The following is a 26,099-nucleotide window of genomic DNA, read 5'->3' on the forward strand; positions in this document are numbered from 1 at the left end:
ATTATATATATATTTTTATTATATATATATATTTTTTAATATTGTTGCATGTATTAATAAATTTCTGCATTTTTGGAGTCACACATATGTCTTGATGTGTGACTATGAATTTAATTATACGTATTATCTCTTAATTGATATACCTATGTTATAGCCAGCACCCGATTATCTAATTAGTATAAACCAATGGGTCTGTAGCACAGCGTATATAAGTCCACCAGAACCAGTCAGCAAATCACTCCTGAAGAAACCGAATGCGGAGAAACGCGTAGAGTGACGCTGACCAGACCAGACCAGAGAGATTCCTAAGCGAGTGGAGCCCCTGCAGGCTGATGACGTCAGTTCCGGTTTCCGGATCCGGTGAGACGCACCGGTGACACGCACGCCGATATACAGGGGAGGCAGAGAGCACACGCTTCGTTTGCCGAGATCCAGATCGCAGGATCTAAATGCTTTTTTAAATCTACTACCATGTGAGTGTATCCCTTACCACTTACCTGCTTTTATAAATTGTCCTTCCAGTCTGCACTATGTCCGTTTCTTTTTATATATAAGGTCTCCAGAAGCTCCTGGTGTTAATCATCCTTGGTGGGCTGAGATTTAAAGATACCTTTTTGTGAACAGCACTCACTATATGTTTGTGAGTATTTTGCACACAGACCTTTATCAATATATTAACTCACGAATTATCACGTGTACTGCACCATCAGACTTTTTTTCTGTTTTCCATGGCTTGCGCTTCCCGATGACTTACACCACTCTTACCACACTCTGAACAAGCAAATTATTTCCCCTGTGAGAATCATGTGATGTGTGAGGTCATTCATCCAAGAAACGTTTTGTCTATACTCTGTCCATGTGAAAGGCCTCTCCCTGCATGAATTTGTTGGTATCTGAAGAGGTGACCTCAACACTGAATTGTTTCCCACACTGAACAAGCAAATGGTTTCTCCCATGTAAATACTTGGGTGTGACAGGAGGTTACACTTTGTACTGAATTGTTTCCAACACTCTGAACTAGGGTTAAACAATAACAAAAAACTTCCCACCATAAGAGTATTAAGTAATTTATCGTGATAATATTATTCAGCAATATATGAACACCCAAAAGAAAGCGAAAAAGCAAAAGTCCTCTAAATGTTCAAAGTCATTTATTGTGGAACATTTCTTATACAAATCCATTTCATTTTTAATAAAATTTAAAAAGCAAATACATTTTAGTATATTTTAATTTTAAGAATAAAAAAGGTTTTAATGAAAATTTGACACTAACTACACCACACTAGAGACCCCTTTCTTCACTATTTTATTTTTATTTATTTATAAAATGTTTTACCAGGAAGTGGTACATTGAGAGTTACCTTTCATTTTCAAGTATGTCCTGGGCATAGAGTTAAGATGACAAATAATACATGGTTACAAATACAGTTACATAAGTGAACAGGGTATACATTATATAAAAGACATTGCATGCACAGTTAAAGATAATATATATTATAGGCGTATGTAACATTTACAGACCAGATTAAAACGTGAGACAGCCAGTTTTGAAAGAACTTAAACTGGTGGTGGATGCGAGAGTCTCCGGTAGGTTGTTCCAGCTTTGGGGTGCATGGTAAGAAAATGTACAATTACCCCCTCGACCCCCCGCCTCCTGTGCACATTAATAGGGCATGGGGAGGAGTGGGTTAATGGGCATGGGGAAGAGGGGGTTCAAGAGGCACGGATGAGAGCCGAGAGAAATATGGGGGAGAGAAAGGAGTTGAGTCATGGTGGAAGGGAAGGGTTAAGAGGCATGGCAGAGGGGAAGTGGTTAATATGGAGGGGTGAGATTACCAGCAGGAGGATTCATTATAGCTGCAGCATGTGAAAGTCAAGGAGTTCCCAGACTGCTCCCACTCCACTGTTTCTACCAGACCCACACTCTGTCCTCTCTCTGACAGTCCCCACCCCCACGCCTCTCTGACAGACCCACCCCCACTCTGCAGCTGCTGATAGGAATGCCATGGTAAGAAGTAATGGCAAGTATTGCGTCACCGTCCATTTTTATTACTGCAGTATTACTATGCTACTGGTATATTGCCCAACCCTACTTTGAACAATCACATATTTTATCTCATGTATGAATCCTCATGTGTGTAAGGAGGCTGATCCTCTGTGAAAAGCTTTCCCCACACTATGTGCATGGAAATGGTTTCTCCCGTGTATGAATCCTGTGGTGAGTGAGGAGGTGGCTCATTTGAGAAAAGCTTTTCCCACATTCTGTACATGTGAATAGTTTCTCTCCTGTATGACTCTTCTGATGCGTGAGGAGGTTGCTCTTAACTGTGAATTGTTTCCCACACTCTGAACATGTGAATGGTTTCTCCCCTGTATGAATCCTTTCATGGTTGAGGAGATCCCTCTTCGTAGAAAAACTTTTACTACACTCTGCACATGTGAATGGTTTCTCTCGTGTATGAGTCATCTGGTGTGTGAGAAGGGTGCTCTTAATACGGAATTGTTCCCCACACTCTGTACATGTGAATGGTTTCTCCCCTGTATGAATCCGCTCATGTTTGAGGAGTCCTGTCTTCTGAGAAAAGCTTTTATTACACTCTGCACATGTGAATGGTTTCTCTCCTGTATGAGTCATCTGGTGTCTGAGGAGGTTTCTCTTAATACTGAATTGTTTTCCACACTCTGAACATGTGAATCGTTTTTCCCCTGTATGAATCCACTCATGGTTGAGGAGATCCACCTTCTGAGGAAAGCTTTTACTACACTCTACACATGTGAATGGTTTCTCTCCTGTATGAGTCATCTTGTGTCTGAGGAGGTTTCTCTTAATACTGAACTGTTTCCCACACTCTGTACATATGAATGGTTTTTCTCCTGTATGAGTCATCTGGTGTCTGTGGAGGTGGCCCTTATTACTAAATTTTTTCCCACACTCTGTACATGTGAATGGTTTTTCTCCTGTATGAATCATCTGGTGTAGGAGGAGGTGGCTCTTTTTACTAAATTGTTTCCCACACTCTGCACATGTGAATGGTTTCTCTCCTGTATGAGTTCTCTTGTGTATGAGGAGACAGTTCTTCATGCTGAATTGTTCCCCACACTCTGAACATGTGAATGGTTTCTCCCCTGTATGAATCCGCTCATGGTTGCGAAGATCTGTCTTCCGAGAAAAGCTTTTACTGCACTCTGCACATGTGAATGGTTTCTCCCCTGTATGAATCTGCTCATGATTGCGGAGGGTCCTCTTGGTACTTAACTGTTTCCCACACACTGTACAAGTAAAACGAGTCACTGCTGTCTGAATCATCTGGTGTGAATGAAGTTTCCCCTTCAGTGAGAAACCGCTCCCTCCATCTGTACATGTAAAGGTTTGCTCTCTAGCGGGGACACAAAGGTGTGTGAGCAGGTCCCTGTCCAGTGAGAAGCTTTTGCCACACTGACAACAGAGAAAAGGCTGAACACCACGGCTTCTTCTTAAATCTCTCTCATACCTTTTTCTGGACCCATATTTAGAGTCTGTCTCTGCTGTGTGCTGTAAAAGGTCTGTAAATTCACCACCATGTGGCACTGGTTCCTTGTATGTGTCCAAAATGTGGCAGGAATCATTGTTTTTTGGCACTTCTGGGCTGCGAGGAGTCAGCCAGCTTCTGGATGTATCAGAGCTCAAGTTCTGTTCCTCATTCAGGCCGATCTCTAACAGAAGTAAACAAAAAAGACAGAACAAATGTTTTCTATCTGAACGCAAATTACAAATCCAAAACACTGAAGAATCTATTTCACCAATACTTAATTAACAAAATATTCTCTTCACTCAGGGTTTCAAAATTGTGGCCCATGGACATCCAGTGGCCCCTAATGACTTTGGTGGTGGTCCCGAAGGCCTGAAATGTATTTGTAGCAGCTCTCAGTGAAATCATTGATACATATATAACTTTTTGTTATTTTTTATAACGTTCATTTTTATTTGGTTTTACAGATCATACATTACATCACCACCCATTAGCATATACCAATGAATAACATGAAAAAAAAATTAGACATATCGCCCCGATAAACGGGGGCTGACATAGAACAGTTGACTAACTTGACGTACGACATATACGGACGATACAAGACAGACATGACTCACTGGACACGGGCGGAACACGAGGGATACCTGGTCGGGCAGGCGTGGGGGGGGGAAGGCGACGAATGTCACTTCTGCAGAGTGTGGAGCTTCTCAACGGTATGTGTACCGCACTTTCTGTTCTTGGCTAACCGGCCTGGTCTGCCGGCCTGGTCTGCTTGGCCGAGTGGTTTGACCTATTCTACCTGTTTCTATGTCATCGTCTGGCCTGCTTTGTCAAAGGAGAACGCATCTGATTCTATTAGTGCAAAATTGTGTCTGCGTCTATCCCCGGGATGTCTGTTTGGGTTAGCCATGGGGCCCACACTTTTAGAAATTTTGAGCCAGAGTCGTTGACCCAACCAATCAACTGTTACATCTGGCAAACGTGCCAAATTCTGTTCCTGATTTTGGGTATAACTGGCAATTCCGGTTGTTTCCACAATGCTGCGATCTCGCATCTCGTGGCGGTTGCAAAATGTGCAAGCAATTTGTGTGTCGCATTAGATACGCCCCGGATCCGTCTGCCCACCAGGAACAGCCACGGGTCCAGGGGGATCTCCAAGTTGAGTATCATCTGTAACCAATCTCTAATATTCTCCCAAATTGGAACCACGTTCGGGCAGGACCACAGCACATGCTTTAAGTCAGCAATCTCCCCGCACTGTTTTGGGCAGAGTGGGGAGTATCCCCTGACAAATTTAGAGAGTTTTAGTGGGGTATGGTACCAACGCATTAGGACTTTATATGCGTTCTCCTTTAACGTGGCGCATATTTAGCTTTTAGCTGACGCTTGCAGGATTTGGTCCCAGTCCGCGTCCTCTAACGTCTCCCCTAAATCTGTCTCCCATTGTCGCATGTATTTAAGTCGTGGGGCGTCAGCTGTCTCTGGACAGATCACCTCCCTGTACATCCTAGATGTTAGTCCCCTTGTGTCCGTTTCTCTAGAACACAGCTGTTCGAAATTGGTACGTGCCGGTCGAATTGGAAATTTATTATAAAATGCGCTGACCTGGAGGAATCTAAAGAATTCCGTGTTTGGTAGTTTTTTCTCCGCTTTAATAATTTCAAATGTTTTGATAAATTTCCTTCCAGGTCTTTCAATCTTTTATATCTTGCGTCCAATTCAAAAATTTAGTACCTGGCAGACCCGGAGCAAAATCCGGGTTCCCCACCAGGGGGGGTCATCAACGACTGTTTAGTGGTCAGATTATATATACATTTTGAGGACTCCCAGACCGCCAGTGAGTTCGCAATTGCGTGGAGCGGCATCCCTATTGTTTTAACGCATTTTTTTGGAAGCCGGATTAGGTCGTGCAATTCCACTGGAGCACAACATTCTTTTTCCAGGGCTACCCACCTCCTTTTAGCGGGATTCGAGTGCCACTGAACAATTTGGCATAATTGGGCCGTATTTGTAATATGCCAACAAGCAAGGTACCGATAACCCTCCTTTCGTCACTGGCCTTGTCAGTATGCCTTTCGTAATTCGTAGGCTTTTTTGTTCCAGATAAATTGAATAATGTGTGACTGCAGTGAGAGGACCTCAGCCTGAATGAGCGGTATTGGGAGGGCTTGAAACAGATATAGCATTCTAGGGAGTAGGTTCATTTTTTCCGCTATTAATCCTTCCAAACCAAGAAATGCCATAACCCGCCCATACCTTGAGATCCTCCCTCAGTGTCTTTATTACTTTGGGGAAATTAGCTTTATATAATGTTTTGTAGTCTTTTGTGATATATACCCCTAGATATTTGATCGCGGAGGTCTGCCATTTAAAATTGAAATTTAGCTCTAACAATTTTTCAACCGGTTTAGATAAGTTTATATTGAGGGCTTCCGACTTGGCCTGATTGATTTTGAATCCCGAGACCAGGTTGAATGTTCTCAAGATCTCAAAGACATTGGGCAGAGAAGTGAGAGGTTTTGATAACGTCAAAATCACGTCATCCGCATAAAGTGCCACTTTATGCAACTGCTCTCCTTCATCTATCCCTGATATATCGGGGCTTAATCTAATATGAGCTGCGAGAGGCTCGATACAGAGGGCGAATAATAAAGGTGACAGCGGGCAACCCTGTCTTGTCCCGCTACGGATGTGAAACAGTTCCGAGGGGAATCCCTCGTGTCTCACCCTCGCCGTAGGACCGTTGTAAAGGGCCCAAATTGCATCTAGCAGACGCCCCTCAAAGCCAAATGCCCCCAACGTCTCTCTAGGTAGGGTCAGTCGATCCTGTCGAAGGCTTTTTCAGCGTCCAGACTTAATACCATCGACGGGATATTTTTTCTCTTGGCCAGATCGATCAAATCTATTATCCGTCTGGTATTGTCTGCCGCTTGCCTGCCCCCTATAAAGCCTACTTGATTCGGGTGTATCAACCCAGGAAGGACAATGCCCACCCTGTTGGCTATAAGTTTAGAAAATATTTTGATATCTGAATTAATCAGGGATATAGGCCGGTAGACAGTGGGGAAGAGGGGAGGGGGGGAGGAGGGTATGGAGAGGGAAAATCCTGCTCAGCTCAAAATAGACTTACTAGGGAGGTGCTACCAGGGTGAAACATATGCGTATAGGAGGAAAGGGGGACAAGAACCCTATGTGATGCACTCAACCCTACTAGATGAAAATAATAAACTTTTATTGATATAATGGAATAATGCATTATTCCATTATATCAATAAAAGTTTATTATTTTCATCTAGTAGGGTTGAGTGCATCACATAGGGTTCTTGTCCCCCTTTCCTCCTATACGCATATAGGCCGGTAGGTGTATATGAAAAAATAGAAAAAACAAAACAAACAAGAAAAATATATAGTGTAGTACTTCGGAGATACCAAACAATAGGATGAAAATATAAAGTAGTACTACCCACATTTTCTGTGAGAAATACAGGCGTTTTGGTTATTCCCGATTGACCAACTCATATGGTGTAGCAGATCATCCACTGAAGGGTATCTCCGAAGTACTACACTATATATTTTTCTTGTTTGTTGTGTTTTTTCTATTTTTTCATGTTCACCTGGATGAGAGTGCGCCACGGACTCTGTAAGCAACCGATAGTGTAAAGATACTGTAGATGCCCATGTATGTATGTCTATATTTATATAAGGCCCCGCAGTGTACTCAGCGCTTTACAGCAGAAACAATACAGTACAGGGAATTATAATACAATAAGTGCAACAAACACAATCAGACAATAGGAATGGAAATCCCTGCCCTGGAGAGCTTACAATCTAAGTGATGCAGTGACTACACTGCCCATGTAATCTTCTGCCATAAGACCCACATAAACTAAACTGCTCCATTTTGTGTCATATTTTGGCAGTCACAAATACTATTCATATAATTTCCCAAGCAGGCGGCCTTGGTGTAATATTTGACTCCTCTCTTTCCTTCTCCTCTCACATTCAAAACAAAGAAAAAAAGGAGCACTGCAGAAAAGAAGAACTGGAGGCAAAAGTAGAAAAAAAAATAAAAGATTTATTGAGACACAGCCTAAGTTAAAAGAGAAACCTCCAACGCGTTTCTCGCCATGGGCGCTTTATCAAAGAGTGGTTTCCCGAGTCTAGATGGTGTCATGTTAAAGGCATTCCCCGCCAGAAACACTGCCTACCTGTATCCCAGGTAAAAAAGTCCCATGGGAACAAAACAGTCCGGGGAAAATGTAACCACGGAAAGAAGGCAGTATAACTGTGGGGGAGAAATCCAGCAAAAGGACACAAAGAATACAATAACGTGGGGATTTGGACACTTTATTATTAAAATCTGAAGCGAGATGGATTTACCTGTTGGGCACTCGTACACCACACGGTCTGAATGAGGGTTATGGATACACAGCATTTTTATAAAATCAGACACAAATTCTTTAATTTTTGCATTAGTAACCTTTCTTTGCAGGTAAAAGGGCACTAAAATCATTTACATGGTGTGGGAGATTGATACCCCACTCTTCCTGATTTATATGTCAGTGATACAACCCACAAAGAAAATGTGGTGACATCTAATGTAGTGGCTCCTCCTGATTTATTAATCTTCATAATGCCGTGTGAATGACATTAACAGGGTGCTGGCAGTTTTTCTCAGCTTCCTTATTTTGGGGCTTGATGTGCTGGGTTCTAGTACCAGAGTTGTACTTTTTTTAGGTACCCAATTCAATTTCTCCCTACACATTAGGGATCTTTACCATTTTTAGGTTAGTCACCCCTGCATATTATATTTAGTAAGGGTGAATTTTTTAATTGCACAGGCCGGACACTAGCCCCGCCTCTTTCCCCGCCCACTGGCAGCAATGAGCCGTTTAATTGGATGACAGTGTCCAATCACGGCAGCCTAATGGGCATAAAAGAAGTAGGGAGAACAGTGCTCGCCCACCCCAGACGAAGTCTCCACAGAGACGAAACGCGCGTCGGTGTATGACGCAATTCGTGACATCACAGGTGCGACCGCAGCGCTAGGCTGCGGCTACAGAGCTTCCCAATATTTCATGTTAGCATTGGTATAGGGCTTTGAGGAACAGCTAAACTAAGTTGTGGCCCCAGGAGGTATCCACTAGCTAGGTCTTAGCAAGCTAGTCATCGCTATACGGAGAGGGACCCTCTGGGCACACTGCGACAGTGTCAATCAAGCCTCATGGTATTTACCTATCACACTGTGGCAAAAACCTCTCCTGCGATCAAGCAGTTTGTGCTGAAGGGTGAGTGGGGTTACCAGATTTCTACCAACCCCAGCACCACTGCGCCCCACCTGCTTTTCCCTCCCTATTGGGTGGTCCCACCTGCCCCCCACCCTCAACTCTCCATCCCCCGCTGTTTATACCTACTAAGTGGGGGTTTGTCTTGGAGGTGGGTGTGGATATTCTGAATGCACAACAACCCAGTGGGTTCATACCCATAATATAGGGTTGTGATAACCTGGGGGTTAGTTGAGAGTATTATGAACTCACTCAACACAGCCAAGTACTCCTCATTACTTTGAGGCGCCGCCCCCCCCCCCCCCCCCATCCCCCTGTTTTGGGCAGGGAACTCCATTAACTTTTGGAAGTTACCATCCATATAGCATATTGTTACCTGCACCGTGTCACACACTATGACAGCGGCTAATATACTACTGCACCAAGCACCTTAGGTACAGTACAGATGGTAACAGTGCTCAGCACCTCGTAGGTTGTAACCTCTTGTTGTCCTCTTATTATTATATACGTATTAAACAAGTTATTATTTTCATGCATTGGAAGAAGAGTGCTCGCTTGAGGGTTCTCTCTTTATGCTTTATTCAATAATAAAAAAAACTTGCATAGACTCATAAGGACAATAAAAATTAAATGAAAAAGCATCAAATTTAAAAGTGGATAGCATGTGGAGAGAATAACAATCTTAGATTATTAAATTAAGTGTAACATCAAATAATATAATATAATCATGTAATAATATACATATAATAAATGTAACCGCAACTACCAAGGCAAAGAACAATTTGAATCTTCATAAGGGGAATATACATAATGAATAAGATGTAAATAAATAAACCACACAGAGAAAATTGCCACATTAAGGATACAATACTACTCATCAAATGTGACTAGAGAGAGACACATATGTATCTCAATGATAGAAACAAATGTATATGAAAAATACATAGTATTATATAACCTGGGAATGGGCAAAGGAATAATATGGCTTAGAGAAAATGTTTTAGGTCCCATTCTGTATTAATCCCAAAAGGGGATAGAGTATTAAGTGAGTAGATCCAAAACATCTCACGCTGATTAAGCTGTTTAATTCTGTCACCCCCTCGTGTAGGAACAGATATAGATTCAATCCCCTCGTGTAGGAACAGGTATAGATTCAGTCCCCTCGTGTAGGAACAGGTATAGATTCAATCCCCTCGTGTAGGAACAGGTATAGATTCAATCCCCTCGTGTAGGAACAGGTATAGATTCAGTCCCCTCGTGTAGGAACAGGTATAGATTCAGTCCCCTCGTGTAGGAACAGGTATAGATTCAGTCCCCTCGTGTAGGAACAGGTATAGATCCAATCCCCTCGTGTAGTGACAGGTATAGATTCAATCCCCTCGTGTAGGAACAGGTGTACAGTAGGATTCAATCGCTGAAAAATGAATGGTGGACAAGTTTCCCAATGTACAATTTGTAAAATGTTTGGAAACTGGGAGCATCTGATCTAGTTTTTAATAGAACGAATGTGCTCCATAATTCTGACCTTCACTGGTCTGATTGTCCGCCCAACGAATCCTCGACCACAACCGCAGGTTAAGTAATAAATCACAAAATTACAATGAATAAAAACTGGAGTTGTGTGTGTGTTTCTTACTGTGTACAATATCAATAGATTTGATAGGATTGGCATAGCAACAAATACACATTTACCACATTTGAAAGAAAAGAAAAAAAAAACTCTTATCCAAGTACTGTTTAAGCTGGGGAACCCGGTTAGTTAGGGAAGGCTCCCTTGAATTTGTTTTCCCAAATAATGTAATATAGTGTTTTATCGCATCTATTGATAGTCAGACGCCCATAACTCTGCATTTCCAACCTTTATACGTGTCTGAGAGCCATATTGCACTTCTAACTCTGCTGCATGTGGCTTGTCCCAGAACACCCAGCAGGCCTGGGGACTTCCTATGAGAGGCAATTAACCATGAACATTCACTAAATGTGACCATGCTCCTTGTAACAAGATAACACCCCTTTGTGCAGACAAAGGGGAAAAGGTACTCACCAGAGACAGGACATGGACCAGTTTCACTCTTTATTGGGGTCAGATGTTCCTCTGGGTTCGGTTCTTCTTTCTCCGACTTAATCTCTAACCTCTCCAGCACAACCACTGGGAAACCTGGCAACAAGAAAAGGGAAATCCATCATGAAAACCTGGGAGTTGGGGCGCTTCTTGTGATTTCACTGTCACGGGAGACCAAGCTTTTTAACACCATTTTTATCTGTATCCTTTAATTGAATAAAAGCATGAAATAAAATAAATTGGATTTATACACAAAGAACACACAGCTTGAATTACTAAAATATCACAAATCAACACATATTCCAATGAAATAACAGGTTTCTGGTCTTAAAGTTCAGGCAACCGGACAGTATTTTGGCTGGGGCGCAACTTGCCACCCCTATATTTCAGCCAAATAAAAGAATGTCGTTCTGCCCTTGCAGAATTCGTTTCCAAGTTCTCAGATCTAACAAAATCCTGAGCGGGTACAAATCTGTGATGGTCAGAAATCTCCTCTTAACCCCCGCCCGCTCCTTCCTGATGTTACAGCAGAGAACCAACAACCCCATGAGCCTGCACCAGCTTATAAAACCTTCAAACCCCTATCTGGGTGATGGGGAACCAACCTTGGCACGGGAGCCAAATTCTGCCCTATTGCAAGGTTGCCAGTAGTCTTGGTAACCGGGCAACAAGCTTCACCCACGTCCCCCGGTTAGCGTGCCTGGCCAAACCCCCTGTGCTCAGTGACAGAATACCTGGCTCTGGTCAGAGAATCCCCCCAGTTGCTGGCCAGCTGGTTAACCCCTTTGACGCTCTGACTTTTTGTATACATCCCAGAGTGCATCTCCCCAGGGTCCCTTAGCAGCCAGGCGTTCGGTTATGCAAACCTGCCCCCCTTGTATGGTGGGTCATAAACTAGCAGGGTGAATCTTTTAATGTATCTTGTCCCCTGCCTGTCATGTAAATCCCTCCCACCTCACATAACTGTAAAGGTACCTACAAGAGGGCCATGCCTGTTTATGCATTTACACACGGTACCATTAATAAAATCATATTATTCTACATGTCTCCCTCCTAATCGTTTGAATACAAAAAAAATCAGAACCCTAGGACATTCCTAAGGAAAGTTATACCTTTAATTGGATAAGCTTCTGATCTGTGGGCTTCAAACTGCCGGGTCCCACAGCCAGAGCAATGATACAATTGACCTAAATTGACACTAACCACATCAAACATTTGTTGCACTCCCGGACTACTTGGTTAACTACAAGTCACGTATCCACTTGGGTCTGTGGTTAAGGCAGTTACCATTCTGTATTCTTCACAATCCCAGGTGTACTTCCCCAATTAACCCCTTAACCACAGGCTAGCAGGCTGTATAAAACTGCAGTCAGCCCTAGACCACAGAGCTGACACTTTAAATACGCATTTTTTATGTCTTGAGGGATATGCCTTTAATTGATGGCAAAGATAACGCGTCATTGACACATTCACCTCCTCTGATATTGGTATAATATAACACCTCTTGTAAAGAAATGTATTACTAGCCCTTCTGGCAGAAAATAAGGTGAAGATATATTATCTTCTTACCTGCTGGTGGTTCTATAAGAAAACAGGATTAGTTTGGGTGTTTGACTCGCATAACTGCCAAATAATCAGACATTCCCCTCTTGCATAATTCAAAGACACCAAAATATCTCCTCTACTCACTTAACAAGTGTGGATCCATGCTGGCAGTGGGCAGCGCTGCTCTGGAGGTCCTGGCAGTGGTCAGTGCTGCTCTGGAGGTGCTGGCAGTGGGCAGTGCTGCTCTGGAGGTGCTGGGAGTGGGCAGTGCTGCTCTGGAGGTGCTGGCAGTGGGTAGTGCTGCTCTGGAGGTGCTGGCAGTGGTCAGTGCTGCTCTGGAGGTGCTGGCAGTGGGCAGTGCTGCTCTGGAGGTGCTGGGAGTGGGCAGTGCTGCTCTGGGAGGTGCTGGCAGTGGGCAGTGCTGCTCTGGAGGTGCTGGCAGTGGGCAGTGCTGCTCTGGAGGTGCTGACCGGAGGTTACTTAATCTATATGTGTTGGGTTTTAGAAAACAAGGGAGGATGTAAGGGTACTTACCACAAACAGGAAATGCATCTATTTCTTCCTTTATTGGGGTCACATGTTCCTCTGTGTCTGTCTCTTCTTTCTCTGACTTAATCTCTAAACTCTCCGGGACATCCACTTGGAAACCTGGCAACAAGAAAAAGAACATCCATCATGTAAAGCTGGGAGTGGGGGCGCTTCATGTGATATCCCCTCCTCTGATATTGGTATAATATAATACCTCTTGTACAAAAATGTATTACTAGCCCTTCTGGCAGAAAATAAGGTGAAGATATATTATCTTCTTACCTGCTGGTGGTTCTAGAAGAAAACAGGATTAGTTTGGGTGTTTGACTCGCATAACTGCCAAATAATCAGATATTCCCCTCTTGCATAATTCAAAGACACCAAAATATCTCCTCTACTCACTTAACAAGCGTGGATCCATGCTGGCAGTGGGCAGTGCTGCTCCGGAGGTGCTGGCAGTGGGCAGCGCTGCTCTGGGAGGTGCTGGCAGTGGGCAGTGCTGCTCTGGAGGTGCTGGCAGTGGGCAGTGCTGCTCTGGAGGTGCTGGCAGTGGACAGTGATGCTCTGGGAGGTGCTGGCAGTGGGCAATGCTGCTCTGGGAGGTGCTGGCAATGGGCAGTGCTGCTCTGGAGGTGCTGGCAGTGGGCAGTGCCGCTCTGGAGGTGCTGACCGGAGGTTACTTAATCTATATGTGTTGGATTTTAGAATGTGCCTGTATATAAAACAGAATTGGAATGATCAGTTTTTTTTGGACAAATATACAGCATTTAGTAACAGCTCTTTCAAACCTAAATCATTAACCCCAAAGGAGTCGGAGAAGACAGGGGCACCAAAAAACACATACAGTATGTTCAATTCGCAAACAGGAACTTAATTTCAAACACTGCAAAACTTTAATGGCTCAGGATTATGTCACAACATAACCATCTAGAAAAGTATAAAGAGATTCGGAGATTAGCAGCCAAAAGACCAGTAAAGTCCCCATAGTGTAACATAGTAACATACTGTAATGTTCCATAGTATGAATAAAAAGCAGATACAGTACATGAGTGAGACTTTGATAAATGCTCCCGATACTCTCTCAGGTCCAGCAGTTCTGCTCCATACTGACACAGTCTCACTTTCCTATTTCATATGGTGAGAATTGGGTAAGGCCAGGTTCCCGCTGTGGCGGACGCTACAGGGACAATAGCCGCTGCACGATGGGACCGGGCCTGCTGTGAGGGGGGGGGGGGGGTGCTGCGCCGACAGACAGTGACTCCTGCTCCCAAGAGAATTGAGAGCAGGAGTCGTGACGGAGTGCTAAGCCACGCCCCCGGCAGTTCAGCCAATGAGGGCGAACCTGCCGGATGATGTCACTGCCACGCCCCTGTCCCTCCCCCGGTCTTTTGGTCTGCAGCTCCCTGCAGACCATGGGAATCAGCTGCACACGCCGCCAGCCTCGCTGACGCGCGTGCAGCACAAGTACAGGGGCCGCAGCCTTATGCAGAGGAACCAGTGCAGTAACTTCCCCTCACCTGTCCCCACTTCTCACCTCAAATTCACCTTTGAGACTGACACACATTCAATCAACTCTTGACATGACACTCCATGTTGACTCAAACAATTTGATCCAAACGGACATATATAACTCCTTCCTGCATGCCAGAAGTTGCCACCCTAGGTCCCTCATTCGAGGGATTCCTAGGGGGTCAATTTTTGCGTTATAGAAAATTGTGTTCAGGTGACGGTTCTTTTCTTGAACATTCTAGAGATCTCAGTATGAGATTTAGAGCGAGGGGTTATCTTCAAGATGACATACAGTCTGCATTCCAGTATGCCCATACTACTGATAGGAAGGATCTTGTTACATATAAAAAAACGGATTCACAACCCTTTTGGAGGTAGCCCTTTATTCATCACCAGATTTAATAGACAAGCCAATCAGATACGTTCGATCATTCACAAACACTGGCACATACTGAAATTAGACTCGGATTTACATCAAGTCACCAAAGAGGGTCCGAGATTCGTATTGAAAAAGGCCAACACTTTGGCCTCTTCACTGTAAAGAAGCCTTTTTCAGTCTAATACTGTGAAACTGTAAGGCCTCGGGGGACACCTCACCCAAAGAGGGTTCCCCCCGCGATGCCACTTACCCAGCGTACTCCGGCTCCACGACTTCACCGCCGCGAGCGGGACCCTCCTTCTTCCTCCCCGGTCCCCGCGCTTGCCACAGGACGCGCGCACGCAATCACGGACCTTTCTGTCCTCCCGCAGGAGGAGCTCCCGCCCCCAGCTCGGGTCACGCGCACCTCTCCCGCGCGGTGCACACGCCTGACACGCGTGCACCGCCCACAAGCCTCGCGTCAAGCTAATCAGCTGTGGCACTGTCCCTCACCTATCCCTGCCTCCCATGGGGCCACTCCTCCGTTCCTCCCCCTCTTCCCATTGGGCTCTGCTCTCATTTATACCCTGCTCAGCCATTCCTTCTTTGGCTGAGCATAGGTGTGACCTGTGTTACCCACGGTCGTGCCTGCCTCAGTTCTTGTCTCTTTGTCTTCCCTAGTGATCCTTTGTGTACCGAACCGGCTTGGCTGTGGACCCACTCTGGACTTAGACCCTTGGCTTGTACCCTGACCTCCTGAACTCTCCGACCCTTTACCTCGGCTTGCGGATTCCGATATACCCCCCGGCTCTGGACCGCAGGCTCTCGGTACCAACTATCTTCTGGAACCTCCCTTCTCGCCTGGCGAGTATCTTACTTTATCTTATACTCCCAGACGGTTCCAGATGCCTATTTTCCACTTTCCAAGCATGTCCTCGAAGCTGTGGGTGCAGTTGTTACCCATCTCACCTCAGTTTCGGGGTCCCTCCTTGTCCGTGGTGAGCACAGCGTAACATTATGCTCAGCCCAACGGACATGGACCCCAAAGAGGTTGAGCGACCAAGCCCCATGCAGCGACTTATCCAGCTAGAGGCACAGCTTGCCTCCATGACGCAGGAGCTCTCTAGACTTTCCTCATTGCAGCATTCCCCAGGCCCCTCTGCCATGGCAGCTGCGGCGTTTCCCTCTCCAGGTCTTCCCGTGGCTGTGGATCCTCGTCTCCCGCCTCCCAACCGCTATGCAGAGGACCCCCACGAGTGCAGAGGGTTTCTCAATCAGTGCGAGATTCAATTTGAATTATCTCTTTCGCGCTTTCCTACTGCACGCTCAAGGGTGGCCTATATTATGTCTCTCTTGAACGGAAAGGCCCTAGCCTGGGCATCCCCCATCTGGGAGCGGGAGCCTGCCATGACGCGTGACTATCCTCGCTTTCTTCGAGAATTCAGGCAAGTATTTGATACTCCTGGTCGCCAAATTATGGCAGATTCTTCTCTCTTTCATATTTCCCGGGGTACTCATCCTGTCGCCGAGTATGCTCTGGACTTCCGGACCATCACGGCGGAGACCTCCTGGAACGATGACTCACTCTCCGCAGCTTTTTGGCAGGGTCTGTCGGACGCCATCAAGGACCAGCTGGCCACTATGGAGAGACCCACCAGATTGGAGGATCTCATTGCGGTCTGCATCCGCGTGGACCATTAGCTACAAGAGAGAAGACTTGAAAGCGCTCTTCCTCGTACCACCTCCTCTCGGTCTACCAGCCACAGTCTCGTCCATCACGTTCCCCAACCATTGGATGAACCCGAACCTATGCAGCTCGGAAGTCATTGGCTATCCGCGTCTGAGAGACAGCGCCAACGAGATGGTGGACTGTGCCATTACTGCGGTCATCCCGGTCATCTGCTGGTAAGCTGTCCTCTGCGGCCGGGAAACACCAGTACCCAATAAGGTATGAGAGGGTCTCGCTGGGTGTAATCTCTTCTCCTCTTTCTTCTCCTAAAGAACTTCCCACTCGAATAATGCTGCCTATCTCCCTGGCCTGGAATAACTCCCTGATCCCCGCCTCCGCATTTATAGATTCTGGGTCTCAGTGAAACTTTATTGAACAGAGTTTTGCCTATAGGAATGGGATTTCCTTCCGATCTAAGGCTGTTCCAGTTGGTCTGGAGGCCATAGACGGGCGTCCACTCCAACCAGCTTTTATTTCCCAGGAGACTTGTTCTCTATCCCTCTCCACGGAGGACGGTCACCAAGAGAAGATTATCTTGGACGTGATCCACACTCCATCGGTAGATGTGATTCTGGGACTCCCCTGGTTGCAACTACACAACCCACAACTAGATTGGGTTAATAAAGAACCCATACGATGGAGCCCCCAGTGCCTCAAGACCTGTCTTCCCCCCAAACGGATGTTAGCCGGAGTGGATTTACCCGCAGAGTATAAAACTTCCCTCCCAACGGTCTACTGGGACCTGGCAGACGTTTTCGATAAGGTGCGTTCTGAAGTGTTACCTCCCCATATAGACTTTGACTGTCCTATTGACCTTCTTCCCAGTGCTACCCTACCCAAGAGCCGTTCTTACCCTCTATCCATACCCGAGAACAAGGCCATGGCCGAGTATATCCAGGATAATTTGAGGAAGGGGTTCATCCGCAATTCTTCATCTCCAGCTGGCGCTGGATTTTTTTTTGTTAAGAAAAAGGATGGTTTCTTGCGCCCCTGTATTGACTACAGAGGTCTTAACAAGATTACGATGAAGAACCGTTACCCCCTGCCACTCATTTCCGAACTCTTCGATAGTCTACATGGGGCAACAATTTTTTTCCAAACTTTATCTCCGCGGAGCCTATAACCTTGTCCGCATCCGTCAGGGCGACGAGTAGAAGACCGCCTTTAACACCCGGGATGGGCATTATGAATATTTAGTCATGCCTTTCGGCCTGTGCAATGCCCCGGCGGTCTTCCAGGAGTTTGTCAACGAGATCTTCCGCGATCTCCTTGACAGCTTTGTTATCGTATACCTTGGCAATAACCTTATTTTTTCTAAATCCCTCTCTGACCACATTCAGCACACCAAATTAGTCCTGTCCCGACTTCGGGAGAACCATCTCTACGCTAAGCTAGAGAAATGTTCTTTTCATCTTTCTTCCATTCCCTTTCTTGGATACATCATTTCTAGCACTGGCTTCTCTATGGACCCAGTCAAACTCAAAGCTGTCTTAGAAAGGCCACAACCCACTTCCCTGAAAGCCATACAGCGATTCTTGGGATTTGCGAATTACTATCGTAAATTCATCAAGAATTTTTCTTCTACCGTGGCCCCCATTACTGCCCTTACCAAAAAGGAAGGTAACACAACAGTTTGGTCTCCTGCAGCTCTCCAAGCTTTCGACTCCCTCAAAAAATCTTTCGCTTCTGCTCCTATTTTGCGTCACCCTGACCCCGGGCTTCCCTTTACCCTAGAGGTAGACGCATCCGACGTCGGTGCTGGCGCCATTCTCTCTCAGAGACAGTCCCCACAGGCCAAACTTCATCCCTGTGGGTTCTTTTTAAAAAAAAAAAATTCTTCGGCAGAACGGAACTGTGATGTCGGAAACAAAGAGCTCCTGGCTATTAAACTCGCCCTTCAGGAATGGAGACATCTTCTGGAGGGAACGGAGACCCCCATTTCAATCTTTACTGATCATAAAAATTTACTTTACATTGAGAGTGCACGTCGCCTTGGGGCACGTCAGGCTCGATGGTCTCTTTTTTTTCGAGATTTAATTATCTCATATCTTACATTCCTGGCTCAAAGAATCAAAAGGCAGATGCACTTTCACGTCAATTCCTGTTCGAGGACAATTCCGAAGTTATCTCCGAAACAATCTTACCCTCCAAATATATAATTTCGGCCAACTCTTTTGATATCCTGGATCAGGTCATGGCAGCACAATCTAACCTCCCGAGGGGTCTGAAGGTGCCGGTCGGCCGTCTGTATGCAGCTCCACGCTCCCTTAAGAAGATTCTTGAGTGGGGTCATTCTTCTAGGTCAGCCGGTCATCCAGGCATTAGCAGAACTTCTGACCTCATTGGTCGTACCTTTTGGTGGCCAACCATGTTGCAGGACATTTCGGAGTACGTAAAAACCTGTCCAATCTGCGCCCAGGTTAAGACCATTTGTAAAAAAAGGCCGTACGGCCTTCTACAACCCCTCCCTATACCAGAACGCCCATGGAGTCATCTGTCCATGGACTTTGTGGTGGAACTTCCAACCTCTAAAGGGATGAACACCATTTTGGTTGTCGTGGATCGTTTTTCCAAGCAGGCCCATTTCGTCTCTCTTAAAGGCCTACCCAAATCCGCCACCCTAGCAGACGTTTTTGTTAAGGAAATATTCCGCAGTCACGGAGTTCCTCTTTCCATCGTATCCGATCGAGGTACACAATTTGTCTCAAAATTTTGGCGGGCCTTCGCTCGCAGGATGGATATCACCCTCCACTTTTCTTCCGGGTATCATCCCCAAACTAATGGGCAAACCGAGAGAACGAACCAGACTCTGGAGCAATACCTCCGATGCTTCATCGCGGACAGCCAGGACAATTGGGTAATTTACTTCCGTGGGCAGAGATCTCCCATAATTCTTTAAAAGAACAACTCCACGCTGAAATCCCCTTTTTTCATTAATTATGGTTTTTACCCGGGTCAGCTGCCCATCACCTCAGTTCCTTCTGGGGTTCCAGCGGCCGATAACCAAATCAAGGATCTTCAGGAATCCTGGAAAAAGATCCAAGAGGCTTTGAGAAAGGCAACCCACAGACAAAAGGCACAGGCAGATCTTCACCGCCGTCAGGCACCAGTCTTCAAACCAGGGGATAAGGTCTGGCTCTCCTCCAAGAACATTAGACTGAAGACTCCGAGCCACAAGCTGGCCCCCAGGTACTTGGGCCCATTCTCAGTAGTGGAACGGATCAATCCTGTGGCATATCGTCTGGAACTTCCTCCATCCATTAGGATACCCTCTGTGTTCCACGTGTCACTGCTGAAACCTGTGTCCCAGAGTCTGCAGTTCCATAGGACACCGATTGACCCTAAGCCAGTCATAGTTCAGGGGCAGGAGGAGTTTGAGATTCAGTCTATTCTGGATTCCAGGAAAACGATGGGTTCAGTGCAGTATCTGGTTCACTGGAAGGGCTTTGGTCCAGAAGAAAGATCTTGGGTACCCTATCACCAAATACAAGCCCCCAGATTGCTGAGACTCTTCCATTCTAATTTCCCCCAAAACCATATTGGAGTCGTCCTGAGGCCGCTCCTCAAGGGGGGTACTGTAAGGCCTCAGGGGACACCTCTCCCAAAGAGGGTTCCCCCCGCCATGCCACTTACCCGGCGTGCTCCGGCTCCACGACTTCACCGCCGCGAGCACCTCCTTCTTCCTCCCCGGTCCCCTCGCTTGCCACAGGACGCACGCATGCGCACGCACGCAATCACGGACCTTTCTGTCCTCCCGCAGGAGAAGCTCCCGCCCCCAGCTCGGGTCGCGCACGTGCACCGCCAACAAGCCTCGCGTCAAGCTAATCAGCTGTGGCACTGTCCCTCACCTATCCCTGTCTCCCATGGGGCCGCTCCTCCGTTCCTCCCCCTCTTCCCATTGGGCTCTGCTCATTTATACCCTGCTCAGCCATTCCTTCTTTGGCTGAGCATAGCTTTGTGTGACCTGTGTTACCCACGGTCGTGCCTGCCTCAGTTCTTGTCTCTGTCTTCCCTAGTGATTCTTTGTGTACCGAACCGGCTTGGCTGTGGACCCGCACTGGACTTCGACCCTTGGCTTGTACCCTGACCTCCTGAACTCTCCGACCCTTTACCTCGGCTTGCGGATTTTGACCTACCCCCCCGGCTCTGGACCCCAGGCTCTCGGTACCAACTATCTTCTGGAACCTCCCTTCTCGTCTGGCGAGTATCTTACTTTATCTTATACTCCCAGACTGTTCCAGACGCCTATTTTCCACTTTCCAGGCGTGACCCCGTAGCTGTGGGTGCAGGTGTTACCCATCTCACCTCAGTTTTGGGGTCCCTCCTTGTCTGTGGTGAGCACAGCATAACAGAAACCCATTAGAAACATACCAACAGGGTTCCACAAGTGTGCTTCCACAAGGTTCTGCATATGGTGTCGATTCACCAAACGTCTATACAGTATACCGTATACCCCAACATTGGATACAAAATTAGGTCTTTTATCAATTGTCAGACAAGTTTTTTTATCTATGTGATAATATGTGGGTGTAACAAAAAAGTATGTCGGTAGAACCATCAGACCCCTAAAAATCAGAATAGCTGAGCATGCACGGTTAACCATTCAGCAAGATACTTTACATTCAGTATCTAGGCACTTCTCTGAATGCATACAGGGGGGCATGGATAACTTCAAATTCTTTGGCATCAAACATACATCCTCATATCAGGGGTGGGGATAGACTTAAAATTCTTAATAAAAAAGAAATGCATTGGATTTGCACATTGGATACTCTTTTTCCCCCAAAGGTTTAAATGTGGAGTGGGAACTCAAGCATTTGTTGCATGAATGAGAGCCCAATCCACATAGTACACTAGAGATATTTCACTATGATGTTATATCATGTTGATATGCTTTTTAGAGACAGGTCTTGTTATTCTCTATCTGCATTTCTATATGAATGTAGTGACATATTTATATTATGTATAGTTTTTTACATTTCATTAGCTGGTCCTGGTTTGATATACAATGATCACAAACAGTTTTATAGTCTCATTACATCATACGTTTAGATACAGATGTGCGTACTCTATATGCACATGTGATTTCACAAACTCAAGCACTTAAATTAGTTATTTATTTGATTTAATTATTTTTATGGATACAAAGTGTTGTTTACCTATATCTGTTTCTTCAAAGTGTCATCAACATTGCAATAGACCTTATTCATGTATTATGTATATGTAACATCATGGCAGTTTCTGGCATTAGACTTATGATGATGATTCAGTATTCATTATGGTAATAATTGTTATTATTATTATGTTATTACTAGAGGAGTTTAACATTTTCTTTGTATTTTATTCATTCATTTACTATCACTTAGGTATTCTTTTGTGAATGAATAGTGAATTGGTACCCTAAAGCTCAGCGCTGTGACCATTAATTTTGTGATTACAATGTAAGTGATAATAAATCTACTTGTGATTAGATATAAGCTGCCATGGGGTCCCTGCCTAACAAATAACTCAAAAATTCGTTTATCAGACAATAATACAAAAATGCAGTGACCCGGCGCTAGAATTTTGGTATTCTTTTGGTCTACACAATGGTGACTTATTTTAATTGTGTTTGTATGTTTATGTATTTCTTGTTGTACTTTGCACAGTTGCACTTCGGTAGGGGTTAATTGCGATTAGTATACATGTGAATACGATCTTGTAGACCAATCAGTATCTACCTGGGTCTACACCCCACCTGTACTCTACATGCTGTTACCCTATATTAAGTGCATCTTACACCTGGAGGATCACTCTCTGACAAAGCGCGTCGGCGTGATTTTGATCTATATATTCCCTATTTATCCCTACAATCTGTGAGGGTTATCTGTGACATACACAGTGGGCTTCTGTTTACTTTATGACTTATACGTGAGATTACAGTTATATCAGCGCTCCCCTCTTTTCTTTGACTCCACACATAGACAGTTTAGGGCAGTTACATTCCCTTTTCCCATTTATCTGGACCCCGGGCAGCATTGAGCCAACGTGGTTCTTACCAGTGAAGCCTGCATACTACGGTGTGACGGGAGTAGACGGAGCAGCCGCGTTGGAAAATACCGGAGACACGGACCTCACGCCACAGCATACAATGTTAGCTGCCCATTTCCCCATTCAGAAGAACTTCGGGCAGTTTTACAAGTGATTATACACTGTTACATGCACCACACAATACTTGGCTACTGGATAAATTGGACTTAAGATTTGGCTTTAAGAACTGTTCCATACTAGTGATTCATCCCTGTCTGGGACTTATTGGATTATTCATAGGATCCACACCTGCGCTGTTCACTATTAGAGCGCCCATTTGGGATTCATTTCCCTCATTCCTCCATGTGTGGGTAATCTATGTGATAAACACGTTAATGCAGAATATTTTATTTGTATTTATTATACACGTTGCTGTGTTGAGGAGTCAGGGAGTGCAGTACACCAGGGTAGACATGAAAGGAGAAAGCATAACACAGGTGATAGTGCAACACGGTATGGTACGGTGATAAATAGCTTGTGACTGGGGAAGGAAACAAGGGGAATGAGCAATGAATGGCTGACACAAATTATGAAGACAAAAAAGGATTTAGTGGGCCCACATCATGGAGCACACAGATGCAATGGGGACTTACAAGAAAGCCCCAAATAAAAGGCAATGTGAATGGAACACAGTCGGGGTCCGTTGTGTGAGGTAAAAAACCTGAGGGTGATGATGTTGCAGGGGGGGTCAGGCTGCGCGGGCGATTCCTCCACTGCTACACATCACAGGACTTCCGGGTTAGAACCTCTCTCTCAAGGTCCTTGTTTCCTGTGAAATTAGAAGCCTGTGGTGTTCGCAGTGTGACGCTGACACTGTCACTGCCTTGTCCCACACACGTCTCCTTAATGTCTAGGCTGCCTTTGCATATCAAACAGAATAGCCTCCTACAGTCTGTCTCTGCTGTTTATTTTCACACCAGCATACCTGTTTCTACCTCCTTATTTCACACGTCCTATCTACAGCCATTGTAACCACATATCCCTCTTACATATGTAGCCCCCGTGTCTACGGAGACTATCTGTGCTGCGTTACTCAAGTGGCTTACAGGAGGCCTGATCCTACGCCGCTGGGAGCCTGGGGTGATCACGTTCGTGGTACACAGCGCCCCCACCTGGGAGAGATCCTAACGCAGTAGGATAGCCTCTCTCAGGAACCCAATAGATGCCGTCAGTAAATACACACAACCGGTATATAACAACAGTATTTACTGACAATGCAGGCAGTAAATACACACAACCGGTATATAACAACAGTATTTACTGACACAAAACAAGACAACAATATATCAATAGCCATACAATATTCTGCCACCCACAGTAACACCTCCCCGGCAGAACCCCCAAAGTACTGGAGGGCCTAGGCACTTAATCCGTTAGTGTCCACCGACAAGTCCCTCCCCAAAGAGCGTGTGTGGGATTGCGCTACCCACAGTGTTATAGCCGTTGGTGCATATGGATGTAATACCTCCCTGGTCTCAGTCTAGACCAACCGAGCAGCTGAGTCCGTGGATCTGCGACGTGGTTCCACGCCACGATTTGCCGAATCTTCTTTCGCTCTGATCCGCAGGCGGATGCCTCTGAAGGGGTCTCCCGCTGAAGTATGCCCCCATAAAATTGTCTAATGGGGTCTTTCTGGATCTGGTCCCAGACTGCAGGCTATACTTCACCACGTTGCGTGATCACGGTGTCCCTGACACTATGCAGTAATGGTGAAGCGTCCATACCTATGGACCTTCCCTTGCAGCACACACAACTACAGCGAGTCGGGGCCTAGCAGGACCTGGGGGAAATCTGGCCCAGTTCTGCGGAGCACAGCTCCCTGGACATTACCTTCTTCCTCTCCATCCTGCTCCTGACTGGCGTGGTGTGAGGAGCGCACCAAATGTATCTCTTTTGGGGCTCCGTGGGCCCAGCAGCCTTAATGGCTATACTGGCCAATGTGACCAGCAGGATTTGTAGTTCCACACGGAGCCTTATTATAAAATGGCCACCGCAACCTTTTCCATTGCGCATGTGCAATTTGCCACCTGCGCATGCAATCTAAGATGGCGGCGCCCTACCGTCGTCCCGCCGCGGAGCTCCGGCGACCGGATCGCCAGCCTCAACACGCCTGCAGCCTGCCGATGGGGTCCCTACTTCCCGGCGGGTCCGCCCACCACTCCAGCGGCACCAGCGCGTGCCCCGGAAGCCTCCCCCGCAGCTACAACGGAGGTAAGGGGGTGAACCTGGTTACACTTACTCTATTATACTGTGTTTCTGTATTTCTCCCACACCTGATGAAGGATCCTGATAGGTTAGAAAACTTGTAACATTTCAACTACTTGTTGGTCCAATAAAAGGCATCATATCTCTCCTCCCTCTCCCTCCTGTTACTGCAAGCAATGTTTCATGGATTCCTACAGCTAATAGTTCTGTATCACGGGATCTTGTACCTTTCTGTTATCTCTGTATATTTGCACCATTTAGAAAATGAGGGGTTAACCCCTTGTATGCTACAAACGTGAGGCTACCACATGCTTGTGTTTCTATATGGTGGCGTATACACAGAGACACAGACACAGCACCCACCTCTATGCCTGGGGTCACCCTGCTCTCCCTCAGCTGTAGCTCTGCACTGCAGATTTGGGGAGGGAAGAGGGCTCTGTGTCTCACTTCTACATCTCCAGCTCTGCACAGACCTCCCCCCTCCCTCCTCTCTCTCCTCTGCACAGACCCTCCCCCTGTCCCAGACACCCCCCAGTCCCAGACACCCCCCAGTCCCAGACACCCCCCACCCCCTGTACCAGACACATTATTTAAAACTGGGACATGGGAGAATGCAGCAGATATTTGGGACATCAGAACATACTGTCAGACCAGGACTGTCCCCGGGCAACCGGGTCAGCCTCACACAGAGAAGCTATAGCCCATAACACACACATGATGCTGGCCCCTGTGGTAATGAAGGAGTTAAACTCCAACCAATACTCCCTCAATCTAATTACTTTCTAACTCTATTTAATAACTTTCCCAATCTTATCCTCACTGATTCCTAATGTTAATTCCCAATGTAAAATAACCCCCATTATCTCCCAGTCCCTGTGATACAGGAGGAGTAACCCCCCAGTGCCAGAGGCTCCCCCTCACTATCAGAGGCTCAGCCTCTCAGGCTCCTGTGTGTAAGGAAGCTCAGAGCAGCACTGGGATAATGTGCACAGGTCACACAAGGGAGGGGAAGGGAGGAGGAGGAAAGCACTTACCCAATAACACAGGCTGAAGATCTCTGTGCAGCAGGGGGTGGGCAATGTGAGGGGGACACAGGAAAAGGGACTTAGAGGCTTCAGAGCCTATTCCTCAGTGTGTCCCCCCCTCAGTGCCTGAGATGTGCACTTTATCCCCCCCTCACTGTGTGTGTACTTCCTATGGAGGGTGGGGGGAGCCCCTGTGATCTCTCAGTCCTTCCCTGTGGGAGTGACCTGGATTCCCCCCTCAGGATGTGGGACAGTCTGTGCTCAGGGTCAGT

At 46.2% G+C, this 26,099-nt stretch overlaps 1 protein-coding gene across 3 annotated transcripts; it reads right to left on the minus strand.

The window, feature by feature from the left end:
* Nucleotides 1–1,154: 1,154 nt before the first annotated feature.
* On the minus strand, nucleotides 1,155–26,099 carry LOC142488054 (uncharacterized). Of its 3 annotated transcripts, none has more exons than XM_075588422.1 (6): nucleotides 25,837–26,099; nucleotides 24,658–24,797; nucleotides 13,335–13,644; nucleotides 12,939–13,052; nucleotides 10,842–10,955; nucleotides 1,155–3,693 (listed from the first exon to the last, which is right to left on the minus strand). In XM_075588422.1, the coding sequence occupies exons 3-6, from the start codon at nucleotides 13,351–13,353 to the stop codon at nucleotides 2,177–2,179; spliced, it is 1,764 nt and encodes a 587-aa protein (XP_075444537.1). In that variant the 5' UTR covers nucleotides 13,354–13,644; nucleotides 24,658–24,797; nucleotides 25,837–26,099; the 3' UTR covers nucleotides 1,155–2,176. The 3 variants fall into 3 exon arrangements, with proteins under 3 accessions (XP_075444537.1, XP_075444534.1, XP_075444535.1); XM_075588419.1 differs by having other exon boundaries at nucleotides 12,549–13,052; XM_075588420.1 differs by lacking the exon at nucleotides 25,837–26,099 and having other exon boundaries at nucleotides 12,549–13,052; nucleotides 24,658–25,287.

Source organism: Ascaphus truei, chromosome 2, assembly GCF_040206685.1.
Source record: "Ascaphus truei isolate aAscTru1 chromosome 2, aAscTru1.hap1, whole genome shotgun sequence".
Lineage (NCBI taxonomy): Eukaryota > Metazoa > Chordata > Amphibia > Anura > Ascaphidae > Ascaphus > Ascaphus truei.